The sequence below is a fragment of the Bemisia tabaci genome, chromosome 7 (genome assembly GCF_918797505.1).
Source record: "Bemisia tabaci chromosome 7, PGI_BMITA_v3".
In the NCBI taxonomy this organism is placed as follows: domain Eukaryota; kingdom Metazoa; phylum Arthropoda; class Insecta; order Hemiptera; family Aleyrodidae; genus Bemisia; species Bemisia tabaci.
In genome coordinates, this window is record NC_092799.1 from 29,718,584 (window position 1) to 29,737,620 (window position 19,037).

At 36.5% G+C, this 19,037-nt stretch overlaps 1 protein-coding gene and 1 long non-coding RNA gene across 4 annotated transcripts; one reads left to right on the top strand and one right to left on the bottom strand.

Moving 5' to 3' along the window:
• Positions 1–718: 718 nt before the first annotated feature.
• On the bottom strand, positions 719–17,407 carry LOC109042580 (uncharacterized). 3 transcript variants are annotated; one of them, XM_019059429.2, is made up of 10 exons: positions 17,191–17,407; positions 16,641–16,714; positions 14,624–14,743; positions 12,858–13,020; positions 12,141–12,361; positions 10,815–11,027; positions 9,909–10,024; positions 7,604–7,728; positions 6,694–6,832; positions 719–6,053 (listed from the first exon to the last, which is right to left on the bottom strand). In XM_019059429.2, the coding sequence occupies exons 3-10, from the start codon at positions 14,732–14,734 to the stop codon at positions 5,540–5,542; spliced, it is 1,602 nt and encodes a 533-aa protein (XP_018914974.2). In that variant the 5' UTR covers positions 14,735–14,743; positions 16,641–16,714; positions 17,191–17,407; the 3' UTR covers positions 719–5,539. The 3 variants fall into 3 exon arrangements, with proteins under 3 accessions (XP_018914974.2, XP_018914956.2, XP_018914965.2); XM_019059411.2 differs by lacking the exon at positions 16,641–16,714 and having other exon boundaries at positions 17,191–17,406; XM_019059420.2 differs by lacking the exon at positions 17,191–17,407 and having other exon boundaries at positions 16,641–17,154.
• LOC140225127 (uncharacterized) lies at positions 12,368–14,619 on the top strand. The gene is made up of 2 exons (XR_011900292.1): positions 12,368–13,032; positions 14,238–14,619. It is a non-coding gene; the product is annotated as an uncharacterized lncRNA (long non-coding RNA).
• Positions 17,408–19,037: the final 1,630 nt, after the last annotated feature.

Consider the following 19,037-nt stretch of genomic DNA (forward strand, 5'->3'; position numbering starts at 1 on the left):
GATCTACTTAAGTTTCTCATCATAGCCCATAGCTTCTTAAACACTTTTGAAAAAGACAATGGTTTCTTACTATCACATTGGGATTTGTTGCTAACTTAACAATCCCTCCACAAAAATTGTGATAACAAAGTTTCTTCAAATCACATAACCAAGTCCACATATTTATTCAACGTAAATCTTTTCCATTTGTTTTGCATCTAAAAGAGGGATACAAATATTTTAAGGGTGTCCGCATGCAGGTAGTGCCCTCGGAGTCCAAAAATGACCCTAGTTTCGTCTCATCACATTGGTATTTTCTGGAAATTCAAATTTTTAGAAAAACAAGTTTTTCTGGGAAACCCCCTTTGAGAAATGGAAGTTCTATTAGAGCCTCTAAACGTTAGCAAATTACGAATTTGTTCTATAGCCTTTGTTTTCACACAGACTGGAAGTCAAGAAATATTCAGGGTGCTTTTTGATGCTGAAATATATTAGATCAATTTTTTACCGTAAGCCACATTTTGTTGCACCACTGTGTTCTTGGAAAAATGTTATGTATGTTAAGTTGGTTGTATTATAAAACTGAGAAATGAGAAGTAAGCAAGCTATCCATTATAATTCAAGCCTTTGAGGAGATATGCCATTTCCTTAATCTATCTCCCAACGTTATTGATAATGCATTGATGTTAAACATAGAATGAGGGAAAGGAGTGAAAAAAAAGTGATTTAAAGTCATTGATGCTATTTAGAATTTTATTTCGCAATAATTATTCATAATATTAATCTTCAATTCTTGTTTATCACATTGTTTCAAAACTAAAGTTAAGGTTTCAAATTTAACAGGAGAAAAAAAAAGAAAGAAAAAAAACTTGGAACTAACCCATTTCCAAAGAATTACTCTTTTAAAACGTGCACTTTGAAACCAACAACAGAAAACATTGATTCGAATGATGCGTTCAACTGAGCTAATTTTTAAAGAATAAAAACTAAATTTGGAAGCAAATGTTTTCGGATCTTAAGAGAAGAGTCATAGATAGTAAAGATACAAAATGTCTTGCGATACGAAGTAGAAAGGAAACACTTCACTAAAACGAGGCACTGGAGAGAGAAATACATCTAATGCCTCTAATGGATAGAGAAATTTCCTTTATTCACCTCTTCATTCAAAACAAGAAAACTTGAAGACAATTCTCACTTACATGATCACTATAAAAAATACTCAACAACAGCTGTATGTTAAAATTTTCCTGAGTCAATCATTTTGAATGAGAAAAATACAATTTGACTAATTAGATGCGGTTGGGCAGAAAAATCATTTCAGCAGCAGTAACTTAAATTGCAAAAAGGGATGCTTGTCTGAATCCATTCTTCAACTTCAGGGGAAGAGAGGACAGGAACTATGAAATTTTGAAATTTTCCTGAATACATCTGCGAGAAGAAAATTTATGTACATGCCAAATTGTAAGTACCTCTGAAAACTGGAGCATTTGGGGGTTTTCTATTTCTTGTACTTGTTTTTTTTCTTCCAGAGAGAGCAACAGGATATTTGAATGAAATAGATAAAATTAGGCTGTCGAAGACTGGTGTACGCCATAATCAAAAAGAAGAGTAGTGACATTTTAGAACTTCAGCCGAAAAAAATGCAGACAAGGAATATATAAAATTAAAAGTCATAGAATTTTATTTCAGAAAAGCACCCCTTCATTGTTTTAATACATTCGTTTTTTTGGAGCTTAGAAACAAATACCGATGGGGGTTCTGATGATCAGAAGAATCTTTTATCTATTAGAGAAAGTAGGATATTGGTAAACAAAAGCCATTAACCAATAAATAAGGGTACCCATCCAGTGTATTCAGTTTTTTGAGGGTCAAAAACAACTGTGTATTTATTTTCCAAAAATACACAAAAATCACATCTCATGCCGCAGACTTGACGTTTGGGGGCCCCTTGATAACTGAGGGTAAAAATTTAACCAGCAAAAAACAAGAAACTTGATCATCAAAAAAAAAAAAAAAATTAACAACTCTCTGATCTAAATGCAAAAAAAAGGAGAAAGAGCTGAGCATTCAGACTTCCAGCCTTCTTTCTAGCCTACAAGCACCAAATCAAGAAAATCAATATTTGAGAATTGACATGTTCAGAAACTTTTCCTTCGAGTCACATCGGAACAGAACGGTTGAGGAATAGCTGATAAGAGAGAATACTTAAAAGAGTTTAGATATCTGACGCTTAGAAAACTGCAAGCAGAAAAAAATAACTTACAATGACGCTATTCTCGTTTAAAATATACAAATTTCACTTTAATTGACTCGACAGATAACACCCTAGATGAAATAAAACAAACAACTTTCTGCTAAAAGTAATTTGGCCTCAAACAGTAGGTACAGACTGAAATTGTTGATCTCTTGACTGAGCCAAACGTTAAATCTAAATAAAAGGAAGAAATAAAATGATTGCTTGTACTACATTTAAAAGTATTACATATGCTTAAAAATAGGTACACAATTCCCTCAATATCAACGATTGAATATTTAGGAGGCAACTTAGTTTGATACCTGATGATTAATATTTTCAAAGAGAGGGCACAAGATACAAAAAATTAGATTCTAGAAACAGATTACATGGATACAGCATAAGATGCGTAAATAGAGGTATTTGATGGTAAAATTACTACTGGGAATATTTAGCCTCTTGAGGTGGCTCTACAGAGAAAAGAAAAGAAAATACCATTACTCTGATCATCAACTTTTTGACATCAATGCTCTGATTGGATAAGACACTGACATCCTCAAATTATTTTACAAGACAACACCCTCTGATTCCAAGATATTCGAAATCAGCACATTCTTTGATTTAAGCACTTTTTCTGTTCATTGCACACCAAAATCAGCATTTTTAATGATAAGTCAAAAAATAAAATTGATCATAAAAATAATGATCCAACAGTTCAGTGGTAAAAAAAAGATACCAACAAGACAACTAAAACAAATTTCCAATAAAAATTCCTTGTCAACTTATACCGAAGATGACTAGCAGTCATGTTTAGTACGTGTAAAATTATGTTTTCATATATTTGTAAAATAAAGGATACTAACTCCTCAGACAAATTGACTGATCAAGAAAAAGTAGGTGATAAAATAATGGAAAATCAAGGGAATGCCTTGATTGAAACTAGCAGCCATTGAAAGCAGTGGAAAATTGTTGAAAAAGAGACAGAAAAATGATCACCCTCAGATAATTTAGAAAATGAGGTGACTTTAAAGATAACAGACTGCAGAAAGCAAATTGCATGGAATTGTTTGACATTTCCCTTGTAACAAACTTTCTACACCATTTGACATGAATCAAGTCATCTTAAGTTAAAATTAAAAACTACCACCTACTTGTGTCTGAAACCTCAGGATCGTTGAAAGTAGAGGCCATCTAACTTTTCAATTCCTCTAATTACGCAGCTTATGACATATTGGTGAAGCAGGAGCATTATCACGGAATAAACTGATCAAGTGGACAGAAAATCTAAAAAGCCCTCCCATGTTCCAATCTAATTCAAGTATTATCAGTATCCAAACAAAACAGATATATTACAAGGATGCCACTAGCAGCAGCTTAACTACTAGAGGTGAAGATCATTGACAATTTGACAATCTTTCCAGAAAGACCATAAACCGATCGTTTCTGAAAGATCATTGACAATCACTTCTGAAACAAGCAACAGGCAAAGGTACATATGTGAAAGGAAGTAAACCGATAACAAATTGAATGATGATTGAAACTACAGACATAGCCTGGAAAAACAGGGGGAAAAAAAATTCTAAGGAAAGATTATTGATGTCATCAAATAAATTACTGACCAACGGGAAATGAGAATTTCTGCCTCGGGTTACGTTGCAAAACCATTTCGATTCAGACTTGTCAGTTTGGGCTAGGTACAGTCATAAAATACCTATAGCTCCGCAGGTTCCATGAAAAATACAAATTAAGAAGAACGATGCTCTCTTTAAAAAAATAGTGATTTAAAAACGATAGTCATCATAAAAGAAAGTTGTTTAACGATTAAAAAGGGAGAAAAAAAAAATTCAAAGTATAGAGACTAGAGGAAAAATAAATACAAGCAATAATTCATTCATGTATGGATCAAAAACAGGGGGGCAGTCAGGGTGCATTTTCCCTAAAGCTCTGAATTAAGGGAAGAACTTGCCGGAGCAAACAGATAAGAAAGAGCATGTGTGCCTTTTGACCTCATTTCAGCCTTAGAATAGTTTTGAAACTTCTCCTTAAGATGCAAAATCACCTCCTACACGAAATCATACTCGAACACGTTCACAGCATGCCCATTATGTATTTCAACCAGGCATTGATCCATTTCATGGGAGCCAACTGGTAAGAACGACCAGCGATCACTTGATTGAATTCTTTAAGTCAACAAATCTTCACATGATTTGGACTAACTGGTAGTACAAGAGAATATCTTTGAGAGGGCATCAGCACAGTTACTCCATCCACTTCCGTGAATTTAGTGGCCTGAGTGAAAATTGGTGCCAGATTACTGTGACAGCAAACAAGTTCAACAAGTTTTGCCTAAGGCATTGAATTTCGAAACCATTCTTCCTAAGGGGGTTAAGGGTACGGTTTAAGAAGGACTCATCAATTTTGCTGCAAATAAGATTCTAGAAGCACTGAATTCTGGATTTATCTGTCCTTGAAGTGTGAAAACAAATCTGTGATAGTGCATCTCTATTCAAAAAATGTCGAACTCTGATGAATTCTGAATGATATAAAATCAGACTTCAATTTAACTCCACAGAGACTAATTATTACTGAGAGCTTTGTCACTACTTGTATTACTGAGGGGCTTTACTTATAAAATGTTATCATACCTAGCGTAGCTTTTTAAACTCCAAAATTTAGTAGAGATAACTGTCATGTAGACAACATGGTATTTCAAAATTTCCTATCAAAACCATAATACGCTCACTTAGATTTGATAAAAAAAAAAAGGTAACTAGAGAGAGATTGAAATCAATGATGAATTTGACTTATAAGTCGCCACACCATTTTTTCTGGAGCTAAAATGAGCTAAAAATGCAGCTGCTGAAAAACTAAGTTCAAATCTTTACTAATCATTTTGGCTACGCTAGCGCCACCTCTCAGTTATTTTCATGATAAATACTTTGTAATTATTTCTGTAAGAGACCCACAAACAGCTACTGCAACTATTGCTTAGGAACTCTATATCGCTGCTAGACAATACAAGTATGGACTCGGCAGAAAACTCAGTATTGTCTGAGCTGCAGAGCAATTAAGAATTATTTTTTCTTGGGTCTGAAGACTTTTCCAGAAATTCTGAATTAAAAGTCTTGAAATAACACAGCTTCTCAGACACGGAAAACGAAGACCCGCATCTAGTGTTGGAGAGTTGAAATCAATCATTGATAGTGAATAGAACACCTCAACCAAAAAATATATATAAAACAAATCTAACAACTTAGTTTCTACAGAATAAATCAACAAATTAGACCAAAACTATTCTTGACGAAGTAACAAAAACTACTTACAATTTCATCTATTCTTTGCATCATTACTTGCAAACGCACTACTGAGCTTTCTCTTCACTTTTATATTTCGATTCACACTCGAGCTACCAGAATTGCTTTCGATATATAAGATAGTGTTGTTGTTGTCACTCTCACTGTTACTGCTGCTCACAATGTTACTGGTAAGGACGCTACTTTGAGTGAATGGTTTCCACTTATTCTTTACATAGTCTGCTTCTTTGTCAGTGAAGTTTTTCCACTTGTTTGGACTTGAGGAAGATTTGACTTTACTATTACGAACTATACGCGGTTTGAAAGCGACTTTGGGGTGGTTTGTGAAGTCCTCTTCCCCTGAGAGACTTGCCTTCCGCTTTCGCTTAATACCCACCGAGTCGATCCTATCTGATGCAACTTCTGTATAATGTATCCCTGCACCAGCCAGATTCAGCAAGGCGTCAGCCCCTTCCGCAATTTTCCTCTGTTCCTCAGCATCTTCGAGTCTTTTTGCAGTTGCAAATTTCTGTTCCAACGCTGAGCCACTGAAAATTGAAACAAAAAAGACCTCCTTTAAAATAATACTAGATGAAACGGCTGGTGGATGGATTGAAATATAGCTGAGATTCAATGATTATGTTTACAACTTTTCATGATTTGCTCGTTTTAAGAAATAATGGGTATGCTGCACGCAGGAGAAACAACCAACTAAAATCGCTTTCTCAGGCTAAATTTGTTCAAAAATCACCTTTGTCACATCAAAAAAGTCTAAAATCCACTCCTCAGTACGGAATCTGCAGGGTTTTTGACACTCTTTTTCAAATTTACCGCTTTTGGGGGCAGTTTTTCTTGGTGGCCAGCAGTCAGGTTTGCCTGGAAGAGGACCTAATCTAAATAACGAACTTCGCTTCAGGTGTGTAATCATAGTTTTTCTTAGCCACAGCAAAACTTGTAATCTGTGCAGATGTCTCTGATTGAATCAAAGTGGGGTTTCCACGCCTGAATTTTTCAGCTACCTGGATCGAAAACTTTAGTTCCACATGATCCAAAGTTCAGTCTTCGTAACCGAAATTTTCCGCAAATTCCTCACACATACAACATCTCTATTGCAAGACAGCGATTTGAATTGCTGGTGAGGATATTTCTCAAGGACACAAAAGATGGTGGCAGAGACGAAAAATTTACCTATGGTCTGAGTCAGTTCCATCTGCAAATGCTTCATCGGATGAGGTTGGTTCACTTCTTCCTATTCCATCACTTATCTGGTCCACGATATAGTTATGATCAGCACTTGGACAGGAAGTTACAATGGGCGGCCTTTCACCTTTAGTACATATAAATAAAATACTCACAGATTAGATTTTGTGAACGAGCATACTCATACACACTTCAACCCTATTTTACAGCGCTCTGTGGCGCTCTGCGACACCTAACCGCCACAGACCCCTATCCACCCAAGGCCCTTCTAGGAGATAGCACTGCCTTGTCTAACTTTGTGTCCCCACCCTTTGTCTTCCATACCCTAGGTCTTCTCCTAAAAGGAACCTGATCAGGCATCTATTTGGGCAACCTTTCATTTACTATCCTGCTCACATGACCATATAGAATGGCTGTTTGGTAATAACGTCCAACAGGCTGTCATTTTAACTGCCATGATCTGACGCACTTTATTACTACAGACCAGATTTCTACTAGAAATTCCGGCTACCTTTGTCCAGAAATCTATTACCGTTACACTTAGATAATCCTGTGTCCGTTTTCTCAGCTGCTACACTTCACATCTTTACATTGAAAACTTTTCACTGCAGCAATGTGAATTCTCATATTGTTCTTATTTCAGTGTACTTATGACTATGAAAAAAATTACGACAAATGAGGGTAGGTAGGAAGTTTAAAACAATGGTGCATTTTTAAAACAAAATTCTGCTACTGCTATAAGTTACCCTGCATTATTTACAGACTTTTATTTCGTTTGCCATTAAAAAGGGAGCGGAGGCCTTGGAAACGCTGTAAACGCAGCAACTACATACATACTGAAAAGAGATGTTTGATTTGCTCACTTCAGTGACAAATGCTCAGCACTGTGATTGCTTACCTGATGATTTCAAAAGGATGTTGTGCTTGAGTGTGATCATCGCCGTTGCTGCATCAACATCATCTATGCAATCATTTTCTTCTTGTTTCACAGATGAGCTTCCAGAACTGGTGTCATGAAGAGGTCTAAACATTTCAGGCATAAAGAACTATATAAGTACTAACAAGTAATTAGAGGTACAACTGGTATAAGGAATTTGGATTGTGCACAAAATATTTAATGATGCGCAGATTCCTTGACTACCCGCCCTCTTTTCATTCTTTGAAAGGGAAACAAATATATCACCTTGAGTTCTACTAGGAATTTATTTCAATACATGAAAAAAGTTCACAAAAAAATTTCGAGAGGAATTGTTTGGTTCAAGTTTAAAAAATAAAACATGAGCAAAGATTTGCAATGTTGCATACAGAGATAGGCATATTGAGGGCTAACAAACCATACTGCCTCACCGACAATTTGGGCAAAAAAGAAAAGGCAACTTACCGTATAGCTCCGCAGATAAGACGCACTTTTTTCCCCATTTTAAGCGCCCAAAATCGGGGGTGCGTCTTATACGCGAAACTCGTGCAAATTGCATACCTCACAGGCGCGCCTAAGCAGATAATCGTTCCCCCTGGCCCCTCCTTGCTATATCTCACAACCCCAACGCGTACCATCCTCTTATCTCTATAAACACACTGGTCTGAGTCTAACTGAACGATAGTGACCCATTCCTGCCAACCGACACTCTTTTTTTGCTTTTGAAGGAGTGCAAACAAAGCATAAATTGCCCAACGCATGCCTTCTTTGCAAAACCGCGAACGTAAACACCTTTTTCGACTCGCAATCTGACCAGAGCTAGAATTGAATCTGGCCCATGGTGGGGGGAAGCGTCAGGAAATAGGCCGCGTCTCCTTCGATTCATCGCCATCGAACAATCGAAAGTGGCCACCTGTTGACAAGGTCAATGGCTCACTGCATTTTCGGCACGCGCCGCATGCAGCGCTGGCGCGGCGCAGCGGAAGACATGTCAATCGCCCACTCAATCCCCGCTGTTATCGCACTGTGACTGGAGGAGGGGAGCATGCCGATGCCGATCCCAGTTCCGACTCCGACGCTGAGTCGGTGGCTACCGGCGAGTCAAGCGATGATGAGTATGACACGGAGTGCGAGGCGGAGAGCGACTGAAACCGTCAATGATCCTCTTTCATGTAAATTTTAGAAAATAAATTTGGAAATCAAGAGATTTTTCCCAGGAATGTTGTTTGTTATTTCTTTCTTCTCCTTTGCATTTTTCCATCAAAAACCGCGTCTTATACGCGAGTATTTATTTTTTTCTTTTTTTGCCCCCTCAAAATCCGGGGTGCGTCTTATCTGCAGGGGCGTCTTATCTGCGGAGCTATACGGTAGCTGGATTCTATACTAGCCATGATTGGCTCGCTATGCGAGCTCTCACGCCTAGCCTGGGAGTGCTCCTGGACCCCCTGTTTCTCCCTCCATGAGCTGCCCCTCATAGCTTTTGACTTTAAAAATAATAATAATGAGAAGACAACATCTTCGCCACTTTGGCCATGGCCACCATCTTGGATTTTGGAATTTTGAAAATCTGACCAAAAATTCGAGTTTCCCATCGAAAGGTACAAATTTTCACAAAAATCCGTCGAAAAATACCCCCTGAAACCTGACATTTTGTCTAAAATACTGTGATGTCACGCGACAGGATTGAACCTGTTCCGCGCAGTGCGCATAAACAACCTCGTATCCCCAATGCATTAGTATAGGGAGAAACAACTTTTCTTCCTTGAAGGCTCCAGCAGCATTTTTTTCTAAATTTGATTTTTCAGACATGTAAAGGTGGTTCTTAGCTTCATTCTTGCCAATTTTGAAGGAGATCGCTTTGACAGTTTTTATGTAAAGTGTTGATGAAATTTTGGCGACTTAGCTTCATATATTTAATTATAAAATTCACAAGCTGATGATTTTAGTTTTTTTCCAATTCTGTAGGGGAGCGCTTCAATAATACTGTAATCTATGAAAAAAATTGCAAACCTATACATTACAAAAATGGCATAGTTTTCTCTTCGTTCTGCAAAATCGTCAGTTTACAGATAGGCTGTATTCTTCATTAGCCATCGATATCTTGACTACATCCCCAATTTACAATAATGTTTTGGATTTCATTACTTGTAAGTGAAGAAAAGGGAATTCATTGACTTGATTGACAACTGACATCATTGACTAACAACTGGAGAAATGCTATTAAAATTTGAAGTTAAAAAAAGAGGAAGACTTGAAATGTTGTTTAAAGAGACTAATTTCAACTTGCCTGTTCTGTTTAACATTCCATGTCTTGTAAGGGTTATTAGGAGTTTTCGTGATTGCTTGAACCAAATTGGGTCTGTAATTAGGGTCAACCATCCACAATGAGCCTTTCCCTAGATTCTAAAAAATAGGAAAAAAAAAACAACTTATTAATGATTTCCTGGTATAGTAAAGGAAGTATAAAAAACGAGTATCAAATCTACAAGGGTCATTGGTAAAAAAAGTGTATATTTGTATTACCTCAAAAACGAATGAAGATAATAGAAAAAGGTAAAAACTGTCTTATCCACCAAATTTTTAAGCTTCCAAAAACGCCCTTGTTTTCTAAATTTGGTCTAATGGTTTGCAAGTGATGTCATATTTTCTATATTCAACTCTTGCCAATGCGTATCTAAAAACTCATGTCCAGTAGAACTTGTCAGACAAGCATACTTTATCACCTTAAGGTCATGACACAAGCTGAAACATAGCTATGGGCAAAGGTTCCCGACAAAATAATAAGCAAGACTTTCTTTCATAGATGAGGTTTCAATTTGCATGTTATGAAACTACGAAATAATCAAATTCAGATACGATGAGCTGGAACTTATTACATTCGAAGAGGAATGAATTATTTTACCAAGGCTGTGAGTAGATTTGGTAGCTACTTCATTCTAAAATTATGTTTGATGGTCGAAATTCAATTGTATGACCCCAATTTTACCATTTTATTATTAAGGGAGCAAAATTAGAAAAAGTCCATCATAATATGTAGAATTTGGGAGAAAAAATTACGATTTTCCTTTAATTGAAAGCATTCATAAATCAAATGATGTGAAAAAATAGGGCTGAGCAAAAAAGTTGGAAGGAGTTGGAGACTGCAAATCAAAGTATGCTGACAATACCAAAAGAAGCAAAAGAGAAAACTTACGGGAGCTTTTTCCACTTTGGTGAAGCACTTGTTTAGGGAAAGATTATGACGGACGCTGTTCTTCCATCCAGTAGGCGCATTCCTGTAGAATGGGAAGTGTTCTAGGATCCAGTTGTAAATTTCTTTCACAGGCAACGCTTTCATCGAGGAGTCATCAATTGCCATGAAGATGAGGCAAGAAAATGAATAGGGAGGTTTTGATGTGACATGGATCTGTTAGAATTGAAATTGAAGAATTAAAATTAAACGATAACTTTAACGAGTTACTGCTGCAAAATCCTGCAAATAAGAGGCCTGAAAAATGTAATGCCAATTTTGGACTTTTTCAACACCTCCAATTCTTTTTTTCTTTTTTTGAGATAATATAGCCAAGGCATTGTTAATGTTTTATTCAATTACTTACATTGTGTGTGAAAGCTTTTCAGGGCATGGTGCCCTATCATCAGCGCTTATTATAAACAAACATGGATTAGTATTCTTCTGTGACACTCGACAGAATGAAAACTCCCTGAAAAATTACATCATGCTGCTGACCCAGATCCCCCTCCCTCCTCAATTACAACACTTAAAAAAATCATTATTAAGAGGGTAGGGGTGCTGAAAGTTGTAAGTCTTCTCTCAAATTTAGTTAACCTTTCCCAAAGTCGCCGGAGAAAATGAAATTCTCTCCTTGACCAATTTCATTGAAGATCTCTGACATTTGTGGAGATGCAGGACGTTTAAAAAGACATACTTTGAAATAGTATTCACACAACATTCATTCTTCAAAACATAAAATGCATTCTGGAGGACAAGTAAAGTGATTTCACAGGTTTTTTTTTAACCTTTCATCACTGTATTCAACCTTTTGTGGTTTTCCTGACTTCTAAAAATTCCCTGACAATCCTAACATTGCCTAATTTCCTCTAACCATGGCAACCAACCTTTCTCATTTTTTTTTTCTATCAAATGTCATTCTCAGTTGCCCTACAGACTGAAGAAAAGGAAAGGAAGAAAATATAATATTTTTATCCAAAAAGTTGAACTTTACCAAACCTAAGACACCTCATGGCAAACAGTGAAACCAGAGCCAATGATCTAGCACCTCGGTGTTTCTCACAAAACTTCATAGTAGATTAGATTATTAGATTGAGAACCTTGCTACATGCAAGAGCTTCATTCTGCCACAATAAAAAGCAGTAGGAACATTCATGCGATGTCTGAGTCGACTTTTTCTTAGGAGTAAAATTGGATTTTATGACGGATATGGAATGTAAGGACATTTTTCCCCTTGAAGTTTATCAAACATCACTAAATTTTGCCTAAAATTGAATAGAAACAAAATACCTTGGGATCATAGGGTATGTGATGGGGGTGTTTTTTGGGAGTTCCTACAGCAGACATAGGGGTGGGGCTTGAAGAATTCACACTAGAACAAGTCGAATCGCTCGCTGAATCGTCTACAAAATCACTAGTCGGTGATTCTTGGGTATCGCTAGGAACATTTGTTCCAGGTGTCTTGCTGACTGCTCCCGCAGAAGCTGAGGCGTTTGGACGCAGTTTAATCCCTAGAATTGGAGAAAAGAATAGAATTAGGAAATAGAAAACATCGCTTTTTAAAATAAAGAACAAGTGATTTTGCGGAGTAAAAAAAATTAACATCCTCACATTATCACTGAAAATCGAATTAGAATTAGCAATATATATTTTTAGAATTTTACAACTCACATGGTAAGAGCATGAATGAGAGTTTATGACCAAATGCAGTTCCAGCTAAGAGGCTAGAGCTCAACAATAATGATAGCCTTATAGTCCAATTCCGTTTGATGTCTATTATTTGTAACTATTATTTCTAACGTCTAGAGAAAAGACATATTCAGAACTTGTAATTACTTTCTGAAGGAGGAAGGTTGACAGAAGAGTTGAGCTCAATACACACGAGACAGGAAGACTTTTAAGGAGGGAAAATTGTTCAATTTTGGACAATTGGGTTGTCATTATGATAAAATGTAAAAGTTGGAGTAAAAATAATGAATAAGAAACATAAGGGGAAAAAATACAAACCTTTCAACAAGTTTTTATCTTGAAGCCAAGATAAAGAAGTTAAATCATCGTCTGATTTCCCAGGCTTGTTATTAGAGTTATCTGTTGATTCCTGTTTCAAACAACCGGTTTGCGTAAAATCAACCTCAGCAGCAGTCGCTTCGACTTCGATTTCAAACTCTTCCTGCAACACAAGGTAAAAAAAAAATTAATTTTTCTTTCATCAAGCTCTTCAAATTAGAACACTTATTTTGGTCCATAGGAGATAAAAATTTAGAAAGGAGCAGATTTTCATCAGCACTGAAGGATATGACAAAGGTCAAAGGAACTAATGCATGTACTCGTGCAATGGATAATATTATGCTCTGTCTTTTCAAAGGACGATATCTCTTGTGATATTCTGGATTTTGACAATCTTGATGCTAATTTTTAATTTTAACATTTTTTTGATAATGTACCGGATTGTAACATCAAAATATGATTTTGTAACATTTATGGCTGACTACAGCATGAGTGTTGAATATTTGTATTTGTTAACTAGACAAGAATGAGGAGGAATAAAGTTATGCCATTGGTTTATTTGTTTCCGTCATCTTCTTTGTCTTCAAGACTTCTTCTTTGTTCTCAATCTTGTCTTGTGCAGTTGACAAACACAATTTTACAATAATCAGGCAGCAATTTGCATTCATTCATAGTGTGATATACCTTGGGCTACAAGGTTACAAACCCAAAAATTCAGTAAATAATCACCAAATAGCAGATGATTGACAGGTAGTTCTGACATTTTAGGTAGTTATTCTCAAAAACATTGATGTGCTCAATTTTTAAAAAAAAAAAAAAAAAAAAAAAAAAAAACTTAAAACGAATACACAAATTAACACTATCTACATGCATTTAATCTACAAATGTACAAGTAGAGGAGTAAGGAGGGTGGAAAATGAGGGCCATTTTAGCTTGTGACTTAGATATGAACATATTATCATCAAAATAGTAAACCTGAGGTAAACGTCTGAAGTAGTGGTGAAGAATCAATTTAGACTTGAAGCTTAATTTTTTCTTCAAAATGCAGCAAGGAAAGTGTGCAGTGTAGTAGCATGGGAATTAACTACTTACCAATGCTTTCATTTGAAATGAACATCACTTACTTGACTAAAAATGAGGAATGTCTCTCATTTGATAAAAAATGCGAACACTTAAAAGTCACATATGATTATTGTGAAAAAGTCGGGCAAAAGTAGACTTAAGGAGGACGGCCAAATGTGCGGTTCAGTGTGGCATAAAAATCAGATTAGGGTAAAAAAAAAAACAATTCCTCTCTTAGATGCCAGGCACTTTTTAATACTCTCCGGAACAGAGGATCAAAATTTTAGATCACAATCTGCTGTTTTAATAATATTACAGGCATTAGAGATGCATTTTTTCTGAGGGAGGCAACAGAGCCAGAATTTGGAAAACTACATATCAAGTCAAATGGTGCAGGTCCTGCAAATTCTGCACTACAGGAACTATGATTTTCCAGGCAGGGCAGGGCAGTCAATATGCTGCCTTAGATTCCGAAAGTAATGACCTCTGAAGCCTTGAAAAGCAAAAAATAAGTGAATAAAGATCATGATAACTGATTCCCTTCCCAATGTTTCAAAAAACAATGCAAAGGCAGTTCTTCAATTTGAAAATGCGAAAAACTAATGAAGCAACCAACACGAAGTCCTTGACTTTGTAGACAAGCAAATAAGTTATTATGTATTACACAAAAATTTAAAAAATTAAATTCTCTTCATGGTTTTTACCTTGATATTGAACTTATTGGGCGCAGTTAAAAAATGAGCACTGAGGGCACCATTCTGAACCATCGCAACTGCATGTTCAACTTCAGACACCAGCGGCTTTTCTGGTGCCATTTATATAACCTGCATCAAGAAGAAAAGATTTTGATTTGAAAATAGTAAAAACAATTACTTCGCATGCGATACCCATCTTAAGATCTGACAGAAGATCTTAAGAAGTGACACAAGTCCTCCAGTGCCTAAATGACCTTTCGGACCAAATAATGAATGCTCTTCTCGACCCCCCCCCCCCCCCAAAGCAATAGGTATTTACTATCACTTTACACCCCCTTACAGAGAGGGTAAAAATATTTTAGTTTCAAAAACAAATGCGCAGGGTGGAATCCAGTAACTTGGCTCTTCTTAATTATGTTAGGGCAATTACTTCTAATACTATTCTGAAAGTATGGTACTTTTGTTTAGTCATCTGTAAAGATAAAAACCAATAATAATTCAATGTAGACCCGACTAAATGGTTTCCTTGAGATTTCTCTTGCACCTTACCTATTCAAAGGCTACTAAGTTGCTTCCAGAAACTTTTGAGTTCATGCAGATCAGACACTCGAAAGTTTTTTTTTTTTTTTTTCATGTTAGGATAGATAGATGGATACTTCAAAAGGAGGTTTCAAAGGAAGTATCGATTGAAATAGTCATTGAGAAAGTTCATACCACAGACACATAGACATGTATACGAGTCAAGCAATAAGAAGGGTTTTTGGAATGTTAAAAAAAATCATAGCCTGTTGAAAAGTCACACAGCAATTATTGCATTCAATCTGTAACCAGCGGTGCTTCAAATTACTTGAAAACAGAATTTCATATTTCTTAGATGTTTCGTGATATGTTCAGGGAGGCTAGAGAATATGCAAATCTGCATGTAATTAGAAAGTGAGCATTCAGTAAAACTTATTTGATAAAAATTTCAAAACAAGATCTCTCCTTCATAGATTTCAAGATAGTTTTAACTATGGACTCCACATCCATAAAGATAGGCACCTTCGCTTGAATGCACAAGTAAGAGCCTAAGATATGCTCTGAGAGATTGACTAATTAGCCAGAGTTACTTTCTACTAGAATGAAGGGAAGGAATAAAACAGTCATTTCATGGAGGAGGGGCTCAGAATTTTCGGAAACTAAATAATCGAGACATCATAAAACAGACTAATTGGAGAATGCAGAATATTTTAGGTAATGTCACGATCACCAAAAGCAGAATAACTTTGGAAGATGCCTCTCAACTAATATGGGTGCCTGGCTCTCATTCCTGAGAAAAACACAAATGCCTACTTAACTTGTTGGTTCTAAAGCACCAAATGCAGGCCCCTAACCACATGTTACAGGAAAAGGATTGAAAATTAGCATGGATTAATGAAATTTTTAAAGACGGAAAACTCCCAGCCTCATACACGGAAGATTCTTTCGATTTGTTCCACCATAAACAACTCCCATTAAAGATGATGAGTCCTTGAAACATATTTTACAACAGGATTGAAAACTAGGACAAACACCTAAACACAAAATTCTCCACTGAGACGTATTGGAAAGGTGGATTTGTGGGAAAAGGAGATCAAACAGATACAACAAAATCAATCATGAATTATTACAATGTAGAAGAGGGGCTGATGGCTTAACGTGTGTTATGAAACTGACTGGGTGGTTAGGGTTGAAAGAATTATTCACCTACATCAATAATACAAGATGTGGATACAAGAAGGGAGAAAAACTAAAGTCACAGGAAAACACTAGGCAAACTGATCATGTGCATGATGTGTAAAACTTCCGTAAAAGTGCAAACTTAAGCAAAAAAGATGATGCTACAACAGCACATCATTGAGGTTCTGGTATTGCGAAACAAGTTCTGTGCAGTCACACAGTATTACGAGACATTTAGTTACAGAGCTTTTGAGTGGTTACAAGTTCCGGAGAGAAAACAAAATTGAAGAAGCAAAGAGTCACAAAATGCGAAAACACAGTTATTTACCTGAACTTTCACTGAACTTTAAACTGATAAGCATTTCAGAGAATCAAACTGCAGTGATCCACATCTATGAAGATCTAATGAAGGAGCGGAAAAGATTATGTATAAGTACAAGATGAAAGAGCTGAACTAAGAATATTTGTAAAATCAAGTAAGTGTGTTAGTCCCGAATTAGCTTGAAGCTGTAGAGAGCATCTTAATTTGGTACATGGATGGTGACATACCAGGACCTTAAAACTAGCTCACAGTCAACCAACTGAGTTGGATTGAACAGCCTTTAGAGCATTTACAAAATTTTTCGAAGTTTATTTGGATCGCGTGATAAAACAATTAACCGAAGTAAGAACCCGGGTCGGGAGAAAAAACATAAATGGTCCCTAACAAATTAGGTCAAGAATCAGCCATTTATGACGCGTCTTCATTAAGATAACAGTTTTACGTGAGTCGTCAGCCTAACTCAAAACAAAACAAACTTCACTCGACGACATAAACAACTGAAAATTAACGGGTAATGTGTCAGGGATTCGTTAAATCGTGATAAAAACACACTCACCTTACACACCATTAATATATTACGAATAACGCGTTATGACTCTCAAAATTTGGCGTATCAAAACACATGTACGGAAGTTCCAAATAAAATAAACAATGTTCGCTTGCAATGTCGCAGGTGTAGTCCGCCGCCGCCGCTTGGCTTGGTCCACTGACGCGTAGAATTTGCCTACCTCTCTAATTCTCGGTTAAATAATGGAATTAATATGAAAAACCTCTAAAAAATAAATTGTTTAAATAAGAGTTCATGCTATATAAAATTCAGGATTACTCCTTCAAAATTATTGTTTTTTCACAACAATTATTCCAACCACGAGGGCTCGTAGGGAAATTTTTCATTTCGAGGGACTTTGGAGTACAAATATGGTCACACTGTTTTGTTTCACCTTGGCTCGTGGTGACGTGCATGTTGCCTAGCAAAACTTTTTCGGGCGAACATTTCGAAGTTGTGAGCTGTGGGTTATGGCTTATGGAAATGGATGACTTGGTATGATATCATAAGCACTTCAAGTTCTTTATGGCCAAAGTGTTTCAAAATGGGTACATGCAAACAAATTCTCGATGAAGAAATATTTGTGACGAATTCCAATTTTAGCCGTCAACATACCTGACACATGGGCACATTGGGAAGTGAGCCTGAGCATGCAGTTGCAGGACTCAGGAGTCATAAGGGTCAAAAACTCACTGATTATACCTACTCAGGTACTTTTTGAGTTTATGTCAAAAGATACTATGGGAAGCTTTGAGCGCATCAAAAAGGTTTGTTCAGTTTATGTACTTATTATTTCAAAATTCCGGCCTTCCCCTAAATAGCGTAAAAATTAATGTAGGTATATTTTATTCTTCTTTCAGTAACAGCGAACTGTAAAGGCTTAGAAAAGCATTATTTTACTTCATCAAATTTTACTCCTATTCTTTTTCTCCTTATTTTTATGAATCTTCAAAATCAAAATAATATTGTTGATATTGAGCCAGAAAAATGTATTTTAAAAAATCTTATCAGCGTCCTCTGTTGACAAAAATGGGCCTTTGAGTCCATTGAAGAGCTTAGAAGTGGCCACAATGCCACAAAATTTTTTCGTGGTTTGCGGTGGTTGTGGTTGTGACGAGGGGTGGAGCGGGGGCTCTAAGAACTAGCTACTCGTTTTCTTTGCTGAGGTTTATTGGTATTGGGTAAAATAATTGAGTACGTGGCTAAACTTTTCCAGGACGGGCTATGCTGAGCCGTGGCACCCTCCGTTCCCTTGCATAATTTGGAATTGGGAAGTGATTTATTTTTCGGAGAATGAATATCAATACAGGGTGAGCGAAAAGTCCCCGACCCCCCCTCTAACTTTTGAACGAATTGAGCTAAGGAAATGAAACTTTGGGAATGTTCCTATCTCAAAGGGGACCATCTTTTGAGGGGGTCAAAATTTTGGTCCCCCCTCAGGGGGGGACAGGGGCCCCCCAACTTTTTTTTTTCAAATAGCAACCCCTATCTTGTGATACCTCATTCGAAAGAGCATAAAAAACTAAGAATTTTGGCGCAAACCGCAGATCAATATCTCAATTTTTGACCGAGTTATGATAGGTCAAAGGTCAAATTTGACCTATTTTCAAAAAATCATAACTCCGGTTCAAATTATCGTAAAGAAAAAAATAAAACGGGAAAATTTACCAAATTGTGTTCGCTTTTACGTAAAAATTGCAGAAATCACTTCGATTTAATTTTAAGGGGGGGCTCGGACCCCCAAATACGTCAATTCAAAGGTCATTCAATTTTCCTGCGAAATAAGCCAATTTCCTCTGGATTTGCCTCCACATTATCTCAGTAAGGTCAAAATCAGTTCAACATTACGTTGGCAA